The 21,317-nt window shown below is 46.2% G+C and overlaps 1 protein-coding gene across 1 annotated transcript in view; it reads left to right on the top strand.

The window, feature by feature from the left end:
- Positions 1–1,630: 1,630 nt before the first annotated feature.
- LOC311244125 (sterile alpha motif domain-containing protein 10-like) overlaps positions 1,631–21,317 on the top strand; it is a gene marked incomplete at both ends in the record, with an annotated part of 179,022 nt that continues 159,335 nt past the window's right edge. Inside the window, one exon of the mRNA XM_084333535.1 lies at positions 1,631–1,718. Coding sequence (XP_084189661.1) covers positions 1,631–1,718 — 88 coding nt within the window. The remainder of the gene's footprint in view (positions 1,719–21,317) is intronic.

The following is a 21,317-nucleotide window of genomic DNA, read 5'->3' as shown; positions in this document are numbered from 1 at the left end:
GGCAGCACGGTTGGTACTGGGCTGCTCACTAAGGTCTAATGTGAGCCGTATGCATGCCCGCCTCTCTTGGCTTAACGTTGAAAATAGATTGTCTTTTAATATACTTGTGCTGTTCAAGTTGGTCATGAGCAGTAAAACTCCTGTTTTTATACATAATCAGATTGTTTTTAGTAATACTGTGCACGAGCATTACACTAGAGGTTCCAGTAGTGGGCAGCTTGAATTGCCAGGTCCTAAAACCAACGCTTTAAGGAGATATTTTATTTTTAGAGCATTAACTCTTTGGAATGGCCTGCCTCGGAACCTCTGCTGCATTTACAGTAGATTCACTTTTAAAAATAATCTTAAATAGTTTTTAAATTGTTTTTAACACTGTAAAGTAATTTTTTGTTTTTGTAATGTGATTTGTGATGTCTTTGATGATGAATTGGTTTTTAACAACATTATGAATATGTGAAGATCTATTTATTTATTTGTTTGTATTGTTTTTTTAATCTTGAAGATGTAAAGTCTTTTTAAAGGCTTGTTGTAAAGATTTTCTTTCATACAGTACAAAATAAAGTACTTTAAAAAATCAAATCTCTCTCTATCTCTCTCTCTCTCTCTCTCTCTCTCTCTCTCTCTCTAATAGGCAGATTCCTGAATCACATCACAGAGGAACACAACAGACTCAGCAGACATCAGAGCCTCATGTTATATTTTAGTTGGATTGACAGAGAGCCTCTATATCTTTACTGTATCTACCTCTATATATATCTATATATCTATCTCTGTCTCTATATCTGTCTCTATCTCTATCTATATCTCTATATGTATCTCTATATATATATCCATATCTATCTGCATATCTATCTATATCTATATCTACCTCAGTATCTATCTCTATATCTATACTGTATCTATCTATATAGCTCTCTGCCTGTCCTATGAAGCCTACACCCTCCTCTTTTCCTCTGCTCTTCATCTTCCTCTATCCTCTCACCCTGCACCCAGAGACGGGGGAGAGATGATTATTAACTATAATGCCCACAATGGTCTCTTTATTCATGATATTATTCAGGTGTCCTTTGCTGTACAATTCCCTGGGTGTGTGTGTGCGTGGGGGGGGGGGGGGGGGGGGGGGGTGTTGTGTCTGTATGTACGCACGGCATTTCAGCATTTTTGCATGCATGCATTCTTGTTTGTCATTGACCAGTTGTTAGATTTGCTACACTACAGTGCTCAGACAGTTGGACTGTAATGCAGCAATAAAGAAATCTATGAACACAAACACAGGCACACACACACACACACACAGACTAGGGTAGGTGCGTATTGGTCAGAGCTTGGGGACACTCGATAAAGTATCGACTGCTGATTCTGTCCACATCCCATTCTCTTCACAAGGCAGTAGAGCTCCGTATCGATCTACAGACCACATGCCACTATCACAATGAACTGTAGTCCAATCTCATCACCGCAAGCGACTGTGTGTGTGTGTGTGTGTGTGTGTGTGTGTGTGTGTGTGTGTGTGTGTGTGTTGGTGCCATTGATTGTGTGCATGCCTATGTGTGTGACTGTATATTTGTGTGTGTCACCATGTATGTGTGTGTACCCGTGCGCGTGTGTGTGTCATCGACGCGTGTTCACGATGGTGTCTCTGTTCACTCTGTTTGCGGGCATGCGTCACGTATCCGACCAAGTATTGGCCATTGCAGTTCTGGACAGCAGCCTTATATGTCAGTCTGACCGCTCTGCTGGCTCCAGCCTCCAGCAGACAGCTCCCTCTTGGACATACTGTACCGTGAAGACCTCCTAGCTCCTCACTCCTCCAGGACCCGGGTCCATGATCAACAGAGAGGCCGTGGTGGTTCCCTGTCGCTCGGATGGGGGCGGGGCCCCTCCAAAGCCCAGACCCCTGACGCTGAAAGATCGCGCCGCGCAGGTGAAAAAATGCGACTGCTGTTACCTCGAGTATCGGAGGGGACTTGTGCTATGTATGACTTAGTCCACATTGCAGCCGGCTTGTGGGAGGCAAGAAACAGTGTTCGAGACAGGGGAGGGTTGAATTGGATGATACGAAATTGGGATGGGAGAAAAATAGAAAAAGAAGTAAGGTAAAGTGCGGCGCCATCGTGGCTCCCGTGACATTTGTTGCATATCTTCCCCGCCTCTTCTCCCGTTCATCCTCTCCTCATCTGTCGGTCATGTCTGACCATGAAAAGCAATACATGCTAAAAAATAAATCTTAAAAAAAAATAAAAAATTAAGGTAAAGTACTATACAATAATAATGTACAGTTATGTTTCTTAAAGTGAAATTTGTTGTGTGTGTGTGTGTGTGTGTGTGTGTGTGTGTGTGTGTGTGTGTGTGTGTGTGTGTGTGTGTGTGTGTGTGTGTGTGTGTGTGTGTGTGTGTGTGTGTGTGTGTGTGTGTGTGTGTGTTCATGTGTGCTTGTGTGTGGAGAGATCAGTGTTCAGTGTTCTGATGGCCTGGGGGAAGAAGCTGAGTCTGAGTCTCTCTGTTCTTGCTGCATGTAAGCGGAGGTCCTGACAGTTCTGACAGTTCTGACAGTTCTAACAGTTCTCCAGCAGTTAGCTCTCCAGCTGTTGGTCAAGTCAGTCCTTGCCCGCGGTTGTGGAGCCTGCTCTGGGCTGGTCGAGGTGATTAGTGGTGTGTCAGGAACAATGAATTAGCATGCAGCCGTTGAAATGCATTCAGGGTGCATTTCTGTTGTCTCCCCTACTAGCTTCCTCTTTTCCCCAGATATTGGTTAAACTTTAGATATTGTTTTGTCAGGCATGGGGTGAAAACGGAACCGGAGAATTAAAAAGCTGTCAAGTGTTAAGGCGTTGTACCCAAACAAACACAATTATGTTAACTCACACAGACAACCCTCTCAGATGAAAAATAAACAAACATTAAAAATGTATGGACAGAGCCAATCTCGTCTGAGTTCTGCACTGCTGTTTGTTTACATCATCCCCCTCCCACCCCTGATAACTCTGTTGTGTTTACATCATTCCCCTCCCACCCCTGATCACTCTGTTGTGTTTATATTATCCCCCTCCCACCCCTGATCACTCTGTTGTGTTTATATTATCCCCCTCCCACCCCTGATCACTCTGTTGTGTTTATATCATCCCCCTCCCACCTCTGATCAGTTTTGCTGTACTGTCTGCCACTTTACCTCTTATTAATCAGCCCCCCCTCCCTCCCTTATTCTCCTTTGCAACTTGTCTTGCAGTGTTGAGACCTCAATGTCTAAATGATGGTCAAAAGCATGACAAGTGGAGACAACAAACCACATATGAGCTTCTTAAATCAATCAATAACTCATAGGCTGAGCAATAAAGAAGTCGGCACCCCAGCAACAGGCGCACTTACAGTGTTTCATTCAACAATTTCATCAATAAATTGCCAAGCAATAGAGAAGTCGACACTCCAACAACAAGCGCACTTACATATTTCAAATCAAGATGAATAGGTCACCCCAACAGCAGACACCAACTCTTCTGTTCTGTAGCCTGTGTGCCGACCTGTATGAAACCACCAGACAACATGTGTGATCTGATCAGTTGTGGTATTAGAGAACATCTATTTTCTTTAACCTCTTAACCTGTTAAGCTGCGGCCATATTTTCAGAAAATCTGCCTAAAAGTACATGCTCAAGTAAATGGAAGATTGCTCCACTTCTACAAGGTCAATGTGCATGTTCTTGGTATCTAGGAACATCTATGGACCTCAGGGAATGTATTCCCAGTGTCAGAAATATTGTGTCTGTTACTATGCTTGAGTAAATTGTACTGAAACAAAGGAGAATATAAATTATTATTGACAGTGAATAACACCATGCTAACATTGACCAAAAGTGCTGCTTTCTGCTCAAACTTTTAATCTGTCCCGTTTCCTGTTTTATTTCCTGTAACACCTTGATGGGTTTGGAGGCCGTAGTAGCCTGACTAATGTGGATGTGGATCAGTCACAGGCTCTCCTGAGATGCAGATATGATATAGATATGATGTGTCTAGTGGCTGTGTGGAGGGAGAGGGGGAGAGGGAGGGAGGTTGTCTCACCACCGTGCTAATCTGGCTGGCTCACTGACTAATTCAATTACCTCTGAGCAGTATGCACAAACATGAGCATGCAAGTGTACACACACACATGCAAGCACACACACACACACACACACACACACACACACACACACACACACACACACACACACACACACACACACACACACACACACACACACACACACACACACACACACACACACACACACACACACACACGGCAGACCACCTAATAACACGTCTCTCCTGCACCAGAGGGACAGTAGATTAGATTAGATTAGTATGGTAGTAGTTATACTGTCCAGCAGCGTAACTAGTAAGAGAGTAGGATATGTACTGAAAGATATATACTATCTACAGATATGTAAAAGGACTATGTGCAGGTAAATACAGACAGTTGTGGATAGATATTATGTGGTGACAATAAATAAATAAATATATATATATGTATATACAGCATTTGTACATGTACATCATACAGAGCAAAGGGTTATTTGCAGGTGTATAAATAAGTATGTAGAGGGGTTATATGCAGTTATATTCAGACACATGGATATATATATATATATATATGCTAGGGCCCTATGAAATCTGTTTTATCTTTTCCTGTTTTTGGATATGAATTTTCCTGTTTTCTGATTTCTCTGATTTAATATTTTTTCCTTTGGATTTAACAAAAAAAACAATACAAAATGATGTTTGTAACGTTAGGTTATGACTATAACCAAGTTCTGTTAGTATAGCGACGCTCGGCGTCACTCTCTGCACTGTCCTCGCACACGAACGCACTGAATAAAAGACCACAATGTACCTTTAATCCCAATATTTGTCTGACCACACCCCTTTCAGTTTACCCATATAAGCAGGGGTGGGGCCACCCACTCGCCTCCTTCCCAAGCTTTCACCACAAGGCGAGGTCAAGGGCTGCAGCGGCGTCGGACGCCGAGCGTCGCTATACTAACAGAACTTGGTTATAGTCATAACCTAACGTTCTATTTCGTATTAGCTCTCGCTCTGTGTCACTCTCTGCACAAGGGAGGCCGAGCGAGAGCCATCGGCCGACAAATACACCCCGCTGAAAGCCCCCCACAACCATCAGAACAGGGAGGGCCGAGCCCCCCCGACCCACCCTAATGGAGGGCACCCCCCCTATTGGGGGCTTCACGGGAGGGCGACGGACCCGACCGTGCGAAGAGGCACTCAAGCAACTCAACGCACAGGGTGAGCAGACCGTGGCTTGACCCCACGACTACACACACGCACAACCCGCATGCCACCCGGGAACGAACGGAGGAAACAACCTCGTTACTGCCCCCAGAATCACGGGGTCAAGGGCAAACCCAACCCCGTGGCAAGGCCGTAGCAGCGGAGCGCGAAGGAAGACCCAGACCCACCAAAGGGACTGGACCCCCTGGAACGGGGGCCCGGAGGAGTCCATGATGCCAGCATCAAGACCCCACCAGGTGGGCACTTAGTGACCCCGCCCCCCACATCGCCAGCGTATTCGGACAAAGGCCCCTCAGCCGAGCGGGCCCTGTCCCCCCAATAGTACACCGCCTGGCACACTGACCCTGCAGAACAGGCAGTCAGCATGGCCGTAAGCACACAAAAAAGGTTAACCAACGGAAGCAGGCAGCGCACCGGGGAAAAACCAGGCAACAGGCTATTAACCCTAGCCTGGAGACTGCGGACGAGACAGGCGCCAGAGGGGACAGCTGAACACAGCCGCCCCGGCGGAAGGAGCGTAAGCTGGCGGTGTTGCGTGACCAAGCCTCCATTTAAAAACCCCCACCCAGAGGGGTTGAGGCAGAGAAGGCTGACACGATTGGCAGACGTCATGAACGTGCAGGGGCACCCTCAAACGGTGAACCCGGGAGTTAACACTGCTCCAACACACCAGGGAATCAACCACCTTGGTGTTACCCAATGCGGTGGTTGTTCCTATAACCCCTCAAGAAAAAACTCCAAAACACACCTGCGGGTATACACCGGCTATACCGCAGTACAAGTGTTTCAGTTTTCAAAAAAGGGTTAACCCAGGCCTACGGGTCGACGAAACATTACTTCGGACCGGGCCTGGCGATACGGGGAGCACAGGGTCACCAGAGGAGGCCCCTATTCGCCATGCGTGAGAGAGGAGCGAAAAAGAATGGAGAACCCGCCCCTAAGCACACCGTACTTGGTATTCCCAGGCGGTCTCCCAACCAAGTACTAACCAGGACCAACCTGTGTAGCGGCCGAGATCTGACGAGATCGAGCGTGTACAGGTTGGCATGGCCGTAAGCCATTACGACAGTGCTGAGTAAAATACGTACCCAACCAGGGTCTCCATAGTGCTTAACCCTGTGACACCCGGATCAACCTGGCATTTTTCCCCCTGAAAAAAGCCCAAGTCCCTCAGGGTACCAGAACAGCAGATCTGCATCCCCGGCGGACAACGGGTTCAACTGATCCGGACCAGCGTGACCAGAACCAGTCCCGTGCCCTAACCACGCCGACATGCCTACTAGTGCACTGCAACCTTGCCCAAGCCCGACGGGGCCCTACCCGACCCGACGGGTTCGGGCTGGGTAGGGCTTTGTTTTTAAATAAATAATTCGGGCTCGGCCGGGCCGGGCAGTGCCCTCTTTAAAAAAAAAAATTTTTATTGCGTCTTTTTTTTTTTTTTTTTTTTGCGCTCGCTATGAGATGCTTCCAGCTGCAGCTCCGGAGACCAGCGCTTACAAGCCCCGCACATACAAGCACCGCACATAGCAACCCCTCGCTTCCATTGGCTGATTTTGGTGACGTGATTTGGGTCCCACCCAATGGCTGAAGTTCTGCAGACGCCTCTCTGATTGGTTGGGCTCCATTTCTGCAGCCCCCTCTTTGATTGGTTGAGCGAAGCCCCTCTCTGATTGGTTTAGCTCGCCATGCGGTAAAATGCGGATGTTAATGTTATCATCTCAAGAAGATACAAATAAATATACTACCAGATTCGCGTTTATAACGTTATTTCGCGTGACTTCGCGGTTTATTCATAACGTTATGCACATTTCACAACACAGCCAGCTGTCAGAAACTGTACATTGTAACGTTATATGTTTATTCACGTAACGTTATTTCACGTGACGCGTTCAACTTGTTTACACTCCCCACTTACTGAAACTGTACCATGACGCACTCCCCACTTAACCCAGTTAATGCCTTAACTAGACAGTTAACAATATAACATTTAGATTAATTAACCCAGTTAATGCCTTAACTAGACAGTTAACAATATAACATTTAGATTAACACAGTTAATGCCTAACTAGACAGTTAACAATATAACATTTAGATAGAGAGGCTGGTGGTCAAGTCAAGAGTTTTATTTGTCACAAGTTGTTTATTTGCATACACGTTTATGGGACAGTTTTCTACACCTGACTGAACGGTCTGGGGACAAATGATTAAGGTGGGGTTACAATGATATCAAGGATGAATATGAAAAAGGGGATCTGATCTGATGGTACTTGTACTTTATAATGTGTTATATATGTATGTACATGGATTTTATGTCCGGATGGTATATCTATGGAATGGTCACTGTCTCTATCACACTCTCATATGTGCATGTTTAGCCGCATACAAGTATCTAGGATACACATATTCGTATGTGTACATAATAGGTTTACACACACTCATATGCACAAGGCTAAGTTATACATGTCAGGGGCACACATACATGCACATACTCACTTATAGGAAATAGGCATACACACACCTACATATACACATAGTTGAGGTATAGGCTCTCACTGACACATATGGGGGATATACATGTACATAGGAGACACACACATACGTAGCTGAGACGCACATATATATGCACACCTGAGATATACACTCACATAGGGGGCGGAGGCACACATGGATACGAGACACACACAAGAGATAGGAGTACAGTCGCATACCTGGAAGATGCACACACACACACATGTGAGGCATGTACACATGCTTACGTACACAGCCCTCACCCAACCCACCCAACCCCACCCCACCAACCTCCTCCAATGTACAGTTTCTACGCCAAATGTATATACACTCCTTTTCTGGACACTTTTGTATCACAAACAGTACTGTATTTGCAAATCTGATATGTCATAAATGTATAGATGTAGCAGTACTGTCTATCTGTATGTCATGTATGTCATATATGTTATGATGAATTGAAAATGGGGGACCCTGATGTAAACAAGATGAAAGTCTTTCTCTGGTCTGCATCCCCTTAACAATTGTATGTATTGAGATGTACTGTACTGTACCCATTCTGCAATCTGTTAATAAACTTTTCAATCAATCAATCAATCAATTCAATCAATCAATCAATACACGTACCCACATACATATGTTGGAGACACACATGCATGCATGCTATCATGCACACCTACATGTGTCTGGGACGCTTTCTCTCACATGCAATATGGAGAAGGGTGGCATCCCGATAGAGGATGCAGCACATACCTGCTCGCAGGTAGATCGGTCTACATGCAAAGTATATATATCAGGGATGTATACGCACAATGTATAGTATAGTATTTTTCTTTTTTTCGTAAGTCTTTTTTATTTTCCATGTCAGTTGTACCCATTCTGCAATCTGTTAATAAACTTTTCAATCAATCAATCAATCAATTCAATCAATCAATCAATCAATCAATACACGTACCCACATACATATGTTGGAGACACACATGCATGCATGCTATCATGCACACCTACATGTGTCTGGGACGCTTACCGAACACTGTGACCTCATTTTCTTCTTCTAAATTCATGCTATATTATGTTATTATGTTATTTGATACTATCTTGTCTAGCACAGTCTCTGGAGCGTAACAGTAAGAAGCATTTTGTATGAAAGTATTCTGTACTTCTGTATGACAACTATTAAAGAACTTGAACTTGAACTTGAGTTGTTAATGTATTTGTATGAGTCCTTTACATGTTTTGTATGTTCTTACAAAAAAGAAAAAGGCAAATCTTGGAAGTTGCATATGGTGATGTGGAAAGAGATGTTTTGAATATTGGAGAGATTTGTGCAAAAAATATAAAAAAAAAAAAAAAAAATTAAATGCGGGTGGTCGTGCCCGCAAAGATGTGCATAATACAATAGTAATAACATATAATAGAATCCAATAGAACGACATTGTGCAATAAAACAAGTAAACAGAGTAGGGCATATCGGTATATGTACATAAGTTATTTACAGAGCATGGTAGGACATGCTAGGTCCTGTGGTAGTGCAATATTAGCTACGGATGAGGCACTGGGTCTTTATGTACATGCTATATTGGTGGTCAATGTCACTTCGGATTGCTACGACACATCTCTACTGCTTGTGACAGGCTGTGGTGCGTTCCAGACTTTACTCCTGTTGGGAAACTATAGCGATGGTCTGTGCTCACCACACTTTTCTTCGGCCTCCCCGCAGCGAGCCGTCGTCGACCCCCGAGCTTCATTTTACGACGGGCAACAGAGGTGGGTTGAGCCGCTATACTTGGCCCAGCACGGTTAGCGACTCGCCTGAGTGCGTGTGCACGTTTTGATGCATGGCTGATACCAGAGCGGCCGAAGGTGTGTAGCGCTGACAGCAGCTTGGAGGGATTCCCCTTCAGCTGATTGAAGGTCTTTATCATGGCTTTATCATCACCACCCTCTGTAGAGCCTCTTGCTCTGCCTTTGTGCAGCTGGATAACCACACAGACTTCACACAGACTGTCTGTACAATACTGCTGTAGGCCTATAATACTTATGTAAATAAGTAAGGCAATTGAAATATATCTGCAGTACAGCTCAATACACACAATTGTTAAGGGGATGCAGACCAGAGAAAGACTTCCGTCTTGTTTACATCAGGGTCCCCCATTTTCAATTCATCATAAATGTACAGTTCCCTCCCCCTTGTATATATTTACTGTATGTCACAAATGTAACAGTACTGCATGGTCTGCATCCCCTTAACAATTGTGTGTATTGAGCTGTACTGCATTCTGCAATCTGTTAATAAAGTTTTCAATCAATCAATCAATCAATCAATCAATCAATCAATCAATCGGTCACTGTACCCATTCTGCAATCTGTTAATAAAGTTTTCAATCAATCAATCAATCAATCAATCAATCAATCGGTCAGGTCACGTGTACCCATTCTACAATCTGTTAATAAAGTTTTCAATCAATCAATCAGGGCCTGTGGTCACGTGTACCCATTCGGCAATCTGTTAATAAAGTTTTCAATCAATCAATCAATCTGTTAATAAAGTTTTCAATCAATCAATCAATGAATCAATGAATCAATGAATCAATCAATCAATCAATCAATCCCGCAGTGCAACGTGACCCAAATCATACGGCAATCTGTTAATAAAGTTTTCAATCAATCAATCAATCAATCCCGCAGTGCAACGTGCAACGTGACCCAAAATCACGTGACCAAAATCAGCCAATGGAAGCGAGGGGTTGCTATGTGCGGGCTTGTATGTGCGGGGCTTGTAAGCGCTGGTCTCCGGAGCTGCAGCTGGGTACTATTGCTCGCTATACTCATAGGGTTATAGGTTAACCTTAAGTTTCTGTTTCATTTTCGCGTAACGTAGTGCTGTCATCAGAGCGTGAAAGCCTCGTGTCTGAGGAGTCAAGATGTATAGGTTAACAGATAAAATAAGGGAAAGTTGCATTTTTGGAAACATTTGGATGTCTCCCTCCGCAGCCTGCAGGGAACTCGAGGGGAGCGCGCGGCTCAGGTGGATGATAACTCGAGGGGAGCGCGCGGCTCAGGTGGATGATAACTCGAGGGGAGCGCGCGGCTCAGGTGGATGATTCGAGGGGAGCGCGCGGCTCAGGTGGATGATAACTCGAGGGGAGCGCGCGGCTCAGGTGGATGATAACTCGAGGGGAGCGCGCGGCTCAGGTGGATGATAACTCGAGGGGAGCGCGCGGCTCAGGTGGATGATAACTCGAGGGGAGCGCGCGGCTCAGGTGGATGATAACTCGAGGGGAGCGCGCGGCTCAGGTGGATGATGAACAAATTAACCAGACCGAAGCGGCATAGGTTGAAGTTGGAATATAGCCAGTTGGCGAATGTTTTAATTTGTTCTTGGATGTTAACGTTGTTAACGTTGTTCAACGCCTTGCTGACATCAACACAGCGAAGTGGTGAGTTTGATTATTATTATTTGCTGGTGTCTGGGGTGACGTCGCTGCTGCCCTGTTCTGTTGCGCTTTCATTATATAAATGTTGCTCTGCTCGAAATCTTATTTATGTTTTCTGTTTGTTTGTACAGTGACTGAGTAGGCTATTGTGTCGTGTGTGTGTGTGTGTGTGTGTGTCAAAGAAGATTCCATATAGCCTTCAAATTACGAGTTTTACGAGGCTGACTCGCGCTGGGAAATAGAATTTGCGAAAAAAGGCTATACTGGTTGTTAGTTTTCAGCATGATAATGTGTTATTTAGTTAGACCTATTGGACATTTTCGTTTTTGTTTATTTATTAAGTTAATATATAAACAGTGTTTAGAATATTTAAAACAAAAAAATAAAATAATTTTTGGCTATATTTTATAATATATATATTAATGTTTCTTTCGTTTTCACTATCTGTTATTTAGGTAGACCTATTGAACATTTTCGTTTTTGTTTATTTATTAAGTTCATATAAAACCGTGTTTCGAATATTTAAAAAAAAATTAAAAAAAATTAATAATAAATAATAAAAAAAAAATCGGGTTTTCACGAGGGCTAGGGCCTAAAATATTATTTACAGTCGGGCTTATTTTCGGGCAGGGCCTGAAGTTCACGGGCTCGGGCTGGGTACGGGCTTCATTTCAAGGCCCTTGCAGACCACTAATGCCTACTCCAGGAGAAAGGGCAGATATGCGTGTCGATCTTAACATGAAAAGAAGGCGCCACCCAGACGTTCGGGCGAACCGCGCCTGGTGGCCCACCCCCAGGGCGTGAGACCCCTCTACATATGTTCAGATCCATTCCGTCATCATCCCCCAGACATGAACGAGAATCCGTCGATAACCAACCCAGGTCGTGGGATGTGGTCGTCGGAAGAGGAAAAACCCCCATCCCAGTTGCTTTATAAAAACGCCGTTTTAACCCCAAGCAACCAAGGCGTGCCAGTCAGTCGCCTGTTTACAGCGAGCTAGCACTATACGTGCGTCGGGACACACCCACATCAATGAACAGGCTATTTAGACCTGTCATTGAATCCCCAAGGCGCCCAGGGGAACGACAAGAGGGGTGTGACACTTCCTAACTCCAACACTTTTTGAATAGAAAAGAAGGAAGCACCAACAGTATGTATCCCAGTCTACACAGCCGGGGGTAAAAAATTTTCACATTTTTACATCCCACCACCCTCCCATAGGAAGGAGACGGGAATCCCCAGAGAGACTTCCCACGCGAGCTGTACAGATTGAAAACAGCGTTATTTACAAAACATGTAGAAGGTAAAGCCAGAAGACGCGTATAAGGTCTGGCCAAACCTTTGTCCTACCCGGAGCGTAGATCAGCGAAGTGCAGTCTCAAGGCCCCGTAGAAAACACAGCCGTCCTGTGTTGTTCGAACTGGGCAGCGTCGCCGCTCCAACCCGTCGCTACGGTCGTCTTTGTTGACGCAATCCTTGCGGTCCTGGCTCAGGGCAGGGTCGACGAACATCCCCTGTCAAAGATGACGTCGTAGTCAAGAGTGTAGCTTCGAATCCCCTCCGCCTCTCCCCGTGAGGGAGAGGAGAGTCGGGAACCGCGGCGGCGCGCGAGGTGCCGGAGCCACCCCGCGCTGGACCTAGGCCGATAGCAGCAAGCTAACTGTTACAAAGGATCAGATTAAACCGAATATATATATTTATTGATTGATATATATTGCATAGTATTTGTATGTCGTTTGATATCCCTTGTATATTCCTTGTACATATACACGGAATATCCCTTTAGCCCAGACCATAATATTTCATTCTCCTATTGGACAGCGGTCCACAGGCGCCAGAGCCGTGCCTCCAGAGTCAGGTTCAAAGTCACCGTCAAGACATGTCTGGACATGCCCGGCCTTGCCCAGGGCTACGAGACAGAAATGAGGTTGGCACTAGTTTGTTCGCTGTGCATATAAATATGGCGCAGGTGAATACAGAAGCACTTAGTCAGAAGTCTTAGAGTTACCCAATAAGTTGAAGCCTCACCCACGATACTCCGTGCGGTGAAGTATGGCCTGTTTGGCCCCAGAATAGAGCATTGAGACCGTGTGCGAATTAATAACTGAATTGTCAGAGTTTGGCGCTATACCGTCGAGTGCGACATATTTCTATTAAGTCAGTAATAGTCTATTTGTGTATAGTGTATCGTGCGGCTAAAGTTCTACAGTGACCAGCATCACCAACGCTTCCTCGTATCAGCTAGAGTGCTTATCCAGGCTGGGCTGCTTTCATGGCGCTTTCACCCGAGGAGACCTAGACGAGAACCGTGTGGACATGTACACTGGATTAATCTACCCGACGACTACATAGCCCTTTGCGGCTGGATTATATTTGTTTTGGTCCTGTGATTTATGGAGCGGAGAATCGCCGACGCCTACACGTGTGGGATTTACCCTGTGAGGAGCCAAGTCGAGTCCGCGCCTCAGAGAGCCTGAGGCCGGCTAGCTTTCTTCACTGTGGAGCTACAGTCTATGGAGAACAGCTGTATTCGTCTGTGGATCAAGAGACTATTGCACCGTCTCCTGTACTTGGAGTCTCCTTAGTCATCGTTGACCAGACTCTCTACTACCGACAGATCCTCTACCCCTGCTGGCTTACAACCGGGGGGACCCTTCCAGTATATCCCGCTATATATTACTAGTGTACCATAGATATAATTCCCTAAGATTCAGGTTGTATAATTACCTCCTGCGTAACCAGAGAATGGACATTCATTATTGATTTGCCTACGCATATTCCTTTGCCTTATAAGCGCATCCAAAGTATAATAGAGAAGTATATTATGTACCTTTTGCTGCAATAAATACTTGATTATACCTTTGTGTGGAACCGATTCAATGTGGGAAGTGTTCATCATATTTATATATCATGTACTGTATGGCCAGTAATTAAAGTACATAAAGCGGTAGTGGTTTAATGATACCATACTTATCAATACAGTCAGGGAATTGTACCCCTCAGTTACAATTGGTCCTTCGAGCCGGAGGGTAACTAGTGTAATATTAATATAGTGGTATTAATATTGACATGGCCTATGATGAACACTCCACAAAACGGTTCTCCTAAAGTAGATCGCCCGCAGCGTAGACGGCAGACACCTCAGTACTTAGAGGATTACGTTGCCAATATACTACCTAGCTTTCTACAGACGGTAAACGCGGAAAAAGTAGATAGTAAAACCCGACATGACTTTACCCCCCGCCAAGACCGAAGAAGTAGTCCCCGGAGAGCTCCAGGATAAAGACAGCCCTCCAGGGATGGAACTCTACCCGCTACAAGAAGAGGAGAGCATTCCGGAGATGGATCTCCAGGACTCGCCACAGGAGAACAGATCTCCAACGAGTACTGCCAGGAGCGGATCACCTCAACCAGCGTCTTCCCCCAGCGAGGCGGACAAGATGCTGGCACAGGCATTCCTCGCCAGCCTAGCAGCCTCAACAGAGCGCGATCGACTCCAAGCACAGACGCTTAGTGAGCGCGAACATTCTTCCATGGAAAGAGAACGCCTTCAAGCGCAGCAACGGAGCGACGAAGATCGTATACGTCTAGAGATTAGACGCCTTCAGACGGAAGAGAATATGGTAAGGGACCGGGCCGAAGCCCAGCGCGCCGCCGCCGAAGCCCAGCGCGCCGCTGCCGGTGCCCAAAGAGAAGCAGAGCGCGACCTCGCTCTCACCAAGCCGAGCGCGACCGATTACAAGCGCAGATAATGGAGCAGCTGATCACCAGGGCAACACCCCCTCCCTCCGCACGGGGTTCCAGGGCCTCGTCAAGACAAGGGTCAAGGGCACCCTCCCCTACCCGATCAGACTCCACGACAGTACTCACATGGATCCGGTCTGATTCGTGCAGATACAAGGTCTTCGTGGGAGTCAGAGTCACAGAGATTCAAGATTTAACAGAAGTAGCAAGCTGGAGGTATGTGGACACAAAACACAACCCAGCTGACGTCATCACCCGGGGAATGTCCCTGGATGACCTCACCCGTCACAACCTGTACAGTGACGGGCCAGAGTTCCTCAAGCTCCCGGAAGAAGAGTGGCCTACACCCACCCCACGGGAAGCGAGTAAAGAGGAGGCCGAAAACAAGAAATCTATGTTCTGTGGATTGAACACACTCGTCTCCACAGACCCAGACATAGACGATTGCCTCACCCTAGAGAGTGCGCAGCTAAAGACATTCCTGTGGCACCACCCAGAGGTTCAGCTCACTACTGACATTACAGCAGCTGACTACGAAGAAGCAGAACTTCTTCTACTACAACGAGCCCAGAGAGACTCGTTCCCCGATGAGCTAGACTGTCTACAGGGAGCAAAGCCCGTCCCATCAGACAGCAGACTGCTCCACCTAGCCCCCGAGAGCGACGCCCATGGTCTCATCAGAGTGGGTGGTCGTCTGCGGAGAGCTCCAGACTTACCGGATGACGTCAAGTACCCGATAGTCTTAAACAGCCGACACAAGGTCACAGAGCTGATCATAAAGAAATACGACGAGGATGTGCATCACGCCGGGGCAGAGAGAGTCTTCGCGGAGATCAGACGTCGTTATTGGATACTGCAAGGGAGAGAAGCAGTGCGGCGCTTCCAGCGAACCTGTCTAGACTGTCGTAAGTGGCGAGCGCAGCCCAGTATACCCCGGATGGCTGACCTACCTCCCTGTCGCCTCCGACTCGGCGACAAGCCTTTTCACTCCACCGGTATGGACTGTTTCGGCCCGCTGTATATAAAGAAAGGAAGAGGAACCGAGAAGCGGTGGGGTATTGTATTCAAATGCGTGACCACCCGAGCGATGCATATAGAACTCCTTCCAACCATGAGCACAGACTCATTCCTTATGGCCTTCCGAAGATTCACATCGCGGAAAGGCAAACCGTCTATATTATTGTCTGATCACGGGACAAACTTCAAAGGCGGAGAAAGAGAGCTGAGAGAGAGCTTCCAAGCTATGGGCCCAGAACTTAAGACCCACCTCGCTCCATCCCAGATTGACTTCCAGTTTAATCCCCCGAACGCACCTCACTTCGGTGGAACTTGGGAACGAGAAGTACGTTCAATAAAGACAGCCCTGTACGCCGTGCTTGGGGCCCAGACCGTGGCGGAAGAAGTCCTAATGACAGTCCTCACGGAGATCGAGGGAGTATTGAACTCAAAGCCCCTCGGTTACGTCTCAAGTGATGTAGCAGATGTCGACCCAGTCACCCCCAACACACTCTTGATGGGGCGGCTGGACCCCGCGCTACCACAGACAATGTACAGGCCTGAAGAAGCGAACGGCCGAAGAATGTGGAGGTACAGTCAAGTATTGGCTGACAAGTTTTGGAACAGCTTCCTACTCCACTATCTACCGTCTCTACAGACCCGCCAGAAATGGGTGAAAGAGAGAGACAATTTGACAGAAGGAACAGTCGTCATGATTATCGACCAGTCACTACCCCGAGCTATGTGGCCGGCTGGCCGCGTAAGCAAAGTGATCACCGGTGCCGACGGAAAGGTCCGAGCAGCCGAAGTGCTCGTCCAAGGACGGATCTACACCCGACCCGTGGCGAGGCTAATAGAACTGCCAAGGCTCCCCGATACTATCGATGACGACCATGACCCATGACTTTGTGAACTGCCCGACCCCTCACAACAGACATTGAGTAGTGGACAGTGCGGTTAATCTGTCTCTGCTTAGCTAATTAGGTGGGACTAATTAGGGGGCGGCTGTTACAAAGGATCAGATTAAACCGAATATATATATTTATTGATTGATATATATTGCATAGTATTTGTATGTCGTTTGATATCCCTTGTATATTCCTTGTACATATACACGGAATATCCCTTTAGCCCAGACCATAATATTTCATTCTCCTATTGGACAGCGGTCCACAGGCGCCAGAGCCGTGCCTCCAGAGTCAGGTTCAAAGTCACCGTCAAGACATGTCTGGACATGCCCGGCCTTGCCCAGGGCTACGAGACAGAAATGAGGTTGGCACTAGTTTGTTCGCCGTGCATATAAATATGGCGCAGGTGAATACAGAAGCACTTAGTCAGAAGTCTTAGAGTTACCCAATAAGTTGAAGCCTCACCCACGATACTCCGTGCGGTGAAGTATGGCCTGTTTGGCCCCAGAATAGAGCATTGAGACCGCGTGCGAATTAATAACTGAATTGTCAGAGTTTGGCGCTATACCGTCGAGTGCGACATATTTCTATTAAGTCAGTAATAGTCTATTTGTGTATAGTGTATCGTGCGGCTAAAGTTCTACAGTGACCAGCATCACCAACGCTTCCTCGTATCAGCTAGAGTGCTTATCCAGGCTGGGCTGCTTTCATGGCGCTTTCACCCGAGGAGACCTAGACGAGAACCGTGTGGACATGTACACTGGAGAATCGCCGACGCCTACACGTGTGGGATTTACCCTGTGAGGAGCCAAGTCGAGTCCGCGCCTCAGAGAGCCTGAGGCCGGCTAGCTTTCTTCACTGTGGAGCTACAGTCTACGGAGAACAGCTGTATTCGTCTGTGGATCAAGAGACTATTGCACCGTCTCCTGTACTTGGAGTCTCCTTAGTCATCGTTGACCAGACTCTCTACTACCGACAGATCCTCTACCCCTGCTGGCTTACAACCGGGGGGACCCTTCCAGTATCTCCCGCTATATATTACTAGTGTACCATAGATATAATTCCCTAAGATTCAGGTTGTATAATTACCTCCTGCGTAACCAGAGAATGGACATTCATTATTGATTTGCCTACGCATATTCCTTTGCCTTATAAGCGCATCCAAAGTATAATAGAGAAGAATATTATGTACCTTTTGCTGCAATAAATACTTGATTATACCTTTGTGTGGAACCGATTCAATGTGGGAAGTGTTCATCATATTTATATATCATGTACTGTATGGCCAGTAATTAAAGTACATAAAGCGGTAGTGGTTTAATGATACCATACTTATCAATACAGTCAGGGAATTGTACCCCTCAGTTACACTAACGTTCCCCAGCCTAACCTAGTAGGCCACCTAGTGATGATTACAGCAGGCTAGCGCCGCAGCTAACAGCTGACTGGCTAACAGTAGGCCACCACTAGCACGTAAGCTAAGCAGCTATCACCTGAACTTGTACACAATGATATAACACTCACCCAGACAGGCCGCCGTTCTGAAACCCTCCTCACTTTTTAAGAGAAAAGAGAAACAAGATGTCAACACAGCTTTACAACGGTGATTTTACCAACACCCGACGGAGCCAGCACAATACCCAAACTGGCCTGTGTAGCTGACTTGAACATAGATCTTCCGCTATCGAACATCTATGCCCATATCTCCTCGTGAAGGAATACTCTCATTTGGATATGAAAGACAGAGAGATAACCACTCGTCCAGAAAACACAGGGATCACCAGTGTTAATGGTCGCGGCCCACTAGTTAAAACTATAATGGGCTTCAGACCAAGGTCTTCTGTCGCCTAAGAGGCTGAACAAAGGACCCTAGCCTGGGGCCGGTTTTCATAAACATTGTCAATTAGCCCCCAGGGGCTATCCCCAGGCCATCAGGCTGCTAAACGAACAATAAACACTATGCAACAACCATCAAATGCACACAGCACACACACCCACACGCACACACTCACTCAAACAAACAACACACTGCAGCACCCACTCTCCACACTTTAGATCACACAAACACACTTTACACTTTATATTTATTGATAAAGGATTTGCACTACAACTCGTACACCTACTGTGAATTGTACCTAAATTGCACCTCGTCCCATTTCTGCCTTGCACTATATAGTATTGTATATTAGTACACTGCACAGTATTGTATATTGTATGGTAACTCAGTTACGTCTATTCTGCATCGAACATTGTACATATGTCTAAACTGAACACTGTGACCTCGTTTTTTTTACTTCTAATTTTACTATGTTATTTTATTTCATACTTATCTTGTCTTGCACAGTCTCTGGAGCGTAACAGTAAGAAGCATTTTGTATAAAAGTATTCTGTACTTCTGTATGACAACTATTAAAGAAACTTGAAACTTGAACCCATAGCACTAACAGACAAGTGGAGCCTGCCAGCAAAACATAACTCACCAAAACCAGGAACCCACCGCTTCTCACAACAGCGGCGCGTCCTACAGCCCAGCTGTGCCTTTACCGCAACCAGCACACAGCAAGGACTGCAGTTGGAAAAGCATGTAGCGGCACGAACTCCCAATACGAAAACCGGTGGAGGATTTTTAGAATGATCATCATCTTCCAGACACTCCAGTACGAAGACAATATCGCCGTATTTTCTCGAAAATAGTGAGAGAGAAAATAAAGATATGATGTCAACGTATCCTTGTTTTCCAACTCTTCTCCTACTTCTTCTTCCATTACATCACGTCAAGTGTGGGGATCTACCGAGGCACTTCTTCCTTGTGGTGAAAGCGAGAAGGAGGCGAGTGGGTGGCCCCACCCCTGCTTATATGGGTAAGCTGATAGGGGTGTGGTCAGACAAATATTGGGATTAAAGGTACATTGTGGTCTTTTATTCAGTGCGTGTGCACGTGTGCGAGGACAGTGCAGAGAGTGACGCCGAGCGAGAGCTAATACGAAACAGAACTAACTTTAATAACAGTACATCTGCAAACAGTGCCAGTGCAGTTCAATGTTCAGTGCCAGACAGTTCAGTTATGATTTTTTTAATATATATTTTTTAGTTCAGTTCAATGCAGCAGCGTTTTGTACTTGCTGAAGCTTCTCTCTGTATAATAATTTTTTATACAGTTTAAATATCAACATTATCTTACCATCCTTCCTCAGTAAATACTATCAAACTCCTCTGACCTCATCTGGTCTTTCCAAAGACCAGAGATGGGACGTGCGCTCGTGCGCACTCACACACAAACACACACACACAGAAAGGGAGAATGGCTTATTTATATAGCAGACTTAATGATTTTAGAATATTTCAGCGAATGAAGTAAAATCAACTATCCAGTTCGTTGGCGGTCAGGTGGCGTAGATGAGATTGTGCTTGTCACCAATGCAAGAGGCTGCGGTCTCGACTCCCGGAGAGTCAGCATTGCCTTGGCTCGGGCTGATCGCTATACTAACTCGTTTGGCTGAGTTAGGGGGAGGGGAGCCGTGGGTGGGTCCTGGGCGTTGTGGACAGCGACCCCTACAGTTCGGTCGGGGCGCCTGCACAGCGAGGGTAGGATCTGGAGAGAGGTAGTGTGGCCTCCCACACGTTACACTCTCCCAGTGAGAATCTGCGCTGCCAGGCTGGCTGCCGGCTGGCTGCACATGCGTCGGAGGAAAGCATGTGACAGTCTCCAGCCTCTCGGACCAACAGTAGGGGAAAGTGCGCAACAACCAGGAAGGGGGTTGGGAATTGGCATAACGACTAACAGTGGGATGGGAGAAAAATCAAAAAAAAAAAAAAAAAAAAAACGATCCAGTTCGTTTTTATAGTTTGGCTACTACATTCCGCGATAATTCAGAATTCCGTGTTAATATCTCAATTCCGTGAAATCCTCCTGCGATTACGCGATCGCGTATTCCATAGGGCCCTATTATATGCGGTAAATATAGAAAATATAGAATATAAATATGGGTATATACAGCTCTGTCGTACATGCTATCATACAGAGTATATGGGTAGACTATAGTATGAGGTGGGTAGTTCAGATTATTATGATTACAGTGTAGGGCAGTTGCAGACAGTGAAGGTAGGTATACATTTAGTATAGGCGTTCAGGAGTTCAGAGTCGTACAGTATGGTTAACAGAGACTAGGGTGTAGGCAATCGAGTCAGAATTCAGAATTTATATGCGGGGGGGGGGGGGGGGGGGCTGTCAATGTGGCACAGTGTTCAGAGAGATGACAGCTGAAACTACACTGAAACTCTCTTTTACCGATCCACTATTATCATCGTTACGCAACTGTGGCTAATTAGAGCTTATGTCGGCCGCCTGTTTGTGGACGGCAGCAGCAGTGTCAGGGGGTCAGACGAGACATTCTCTCTGTTCTTTTATGCAGACTCCCCGGCTCCACCCCCAACATCCCCG

This window comes from Notolepis coatsorum (assembly GCF_963971535.1).
Source record: "Notolepis coatsorum genome assembly, chromosome: 17".
Lineage (NCBI taxonomy): Eukaryota > Metazoa > Chordata > Actinopteri > Aulopiformes > Paralepididae > Notolepis > Notolepis coatsorum.
The sequence above is the reverse complement of the archived record's forward strand: the minus strand, read 5'-3'. Positions and strand labels throughout refer to the sequence as shown.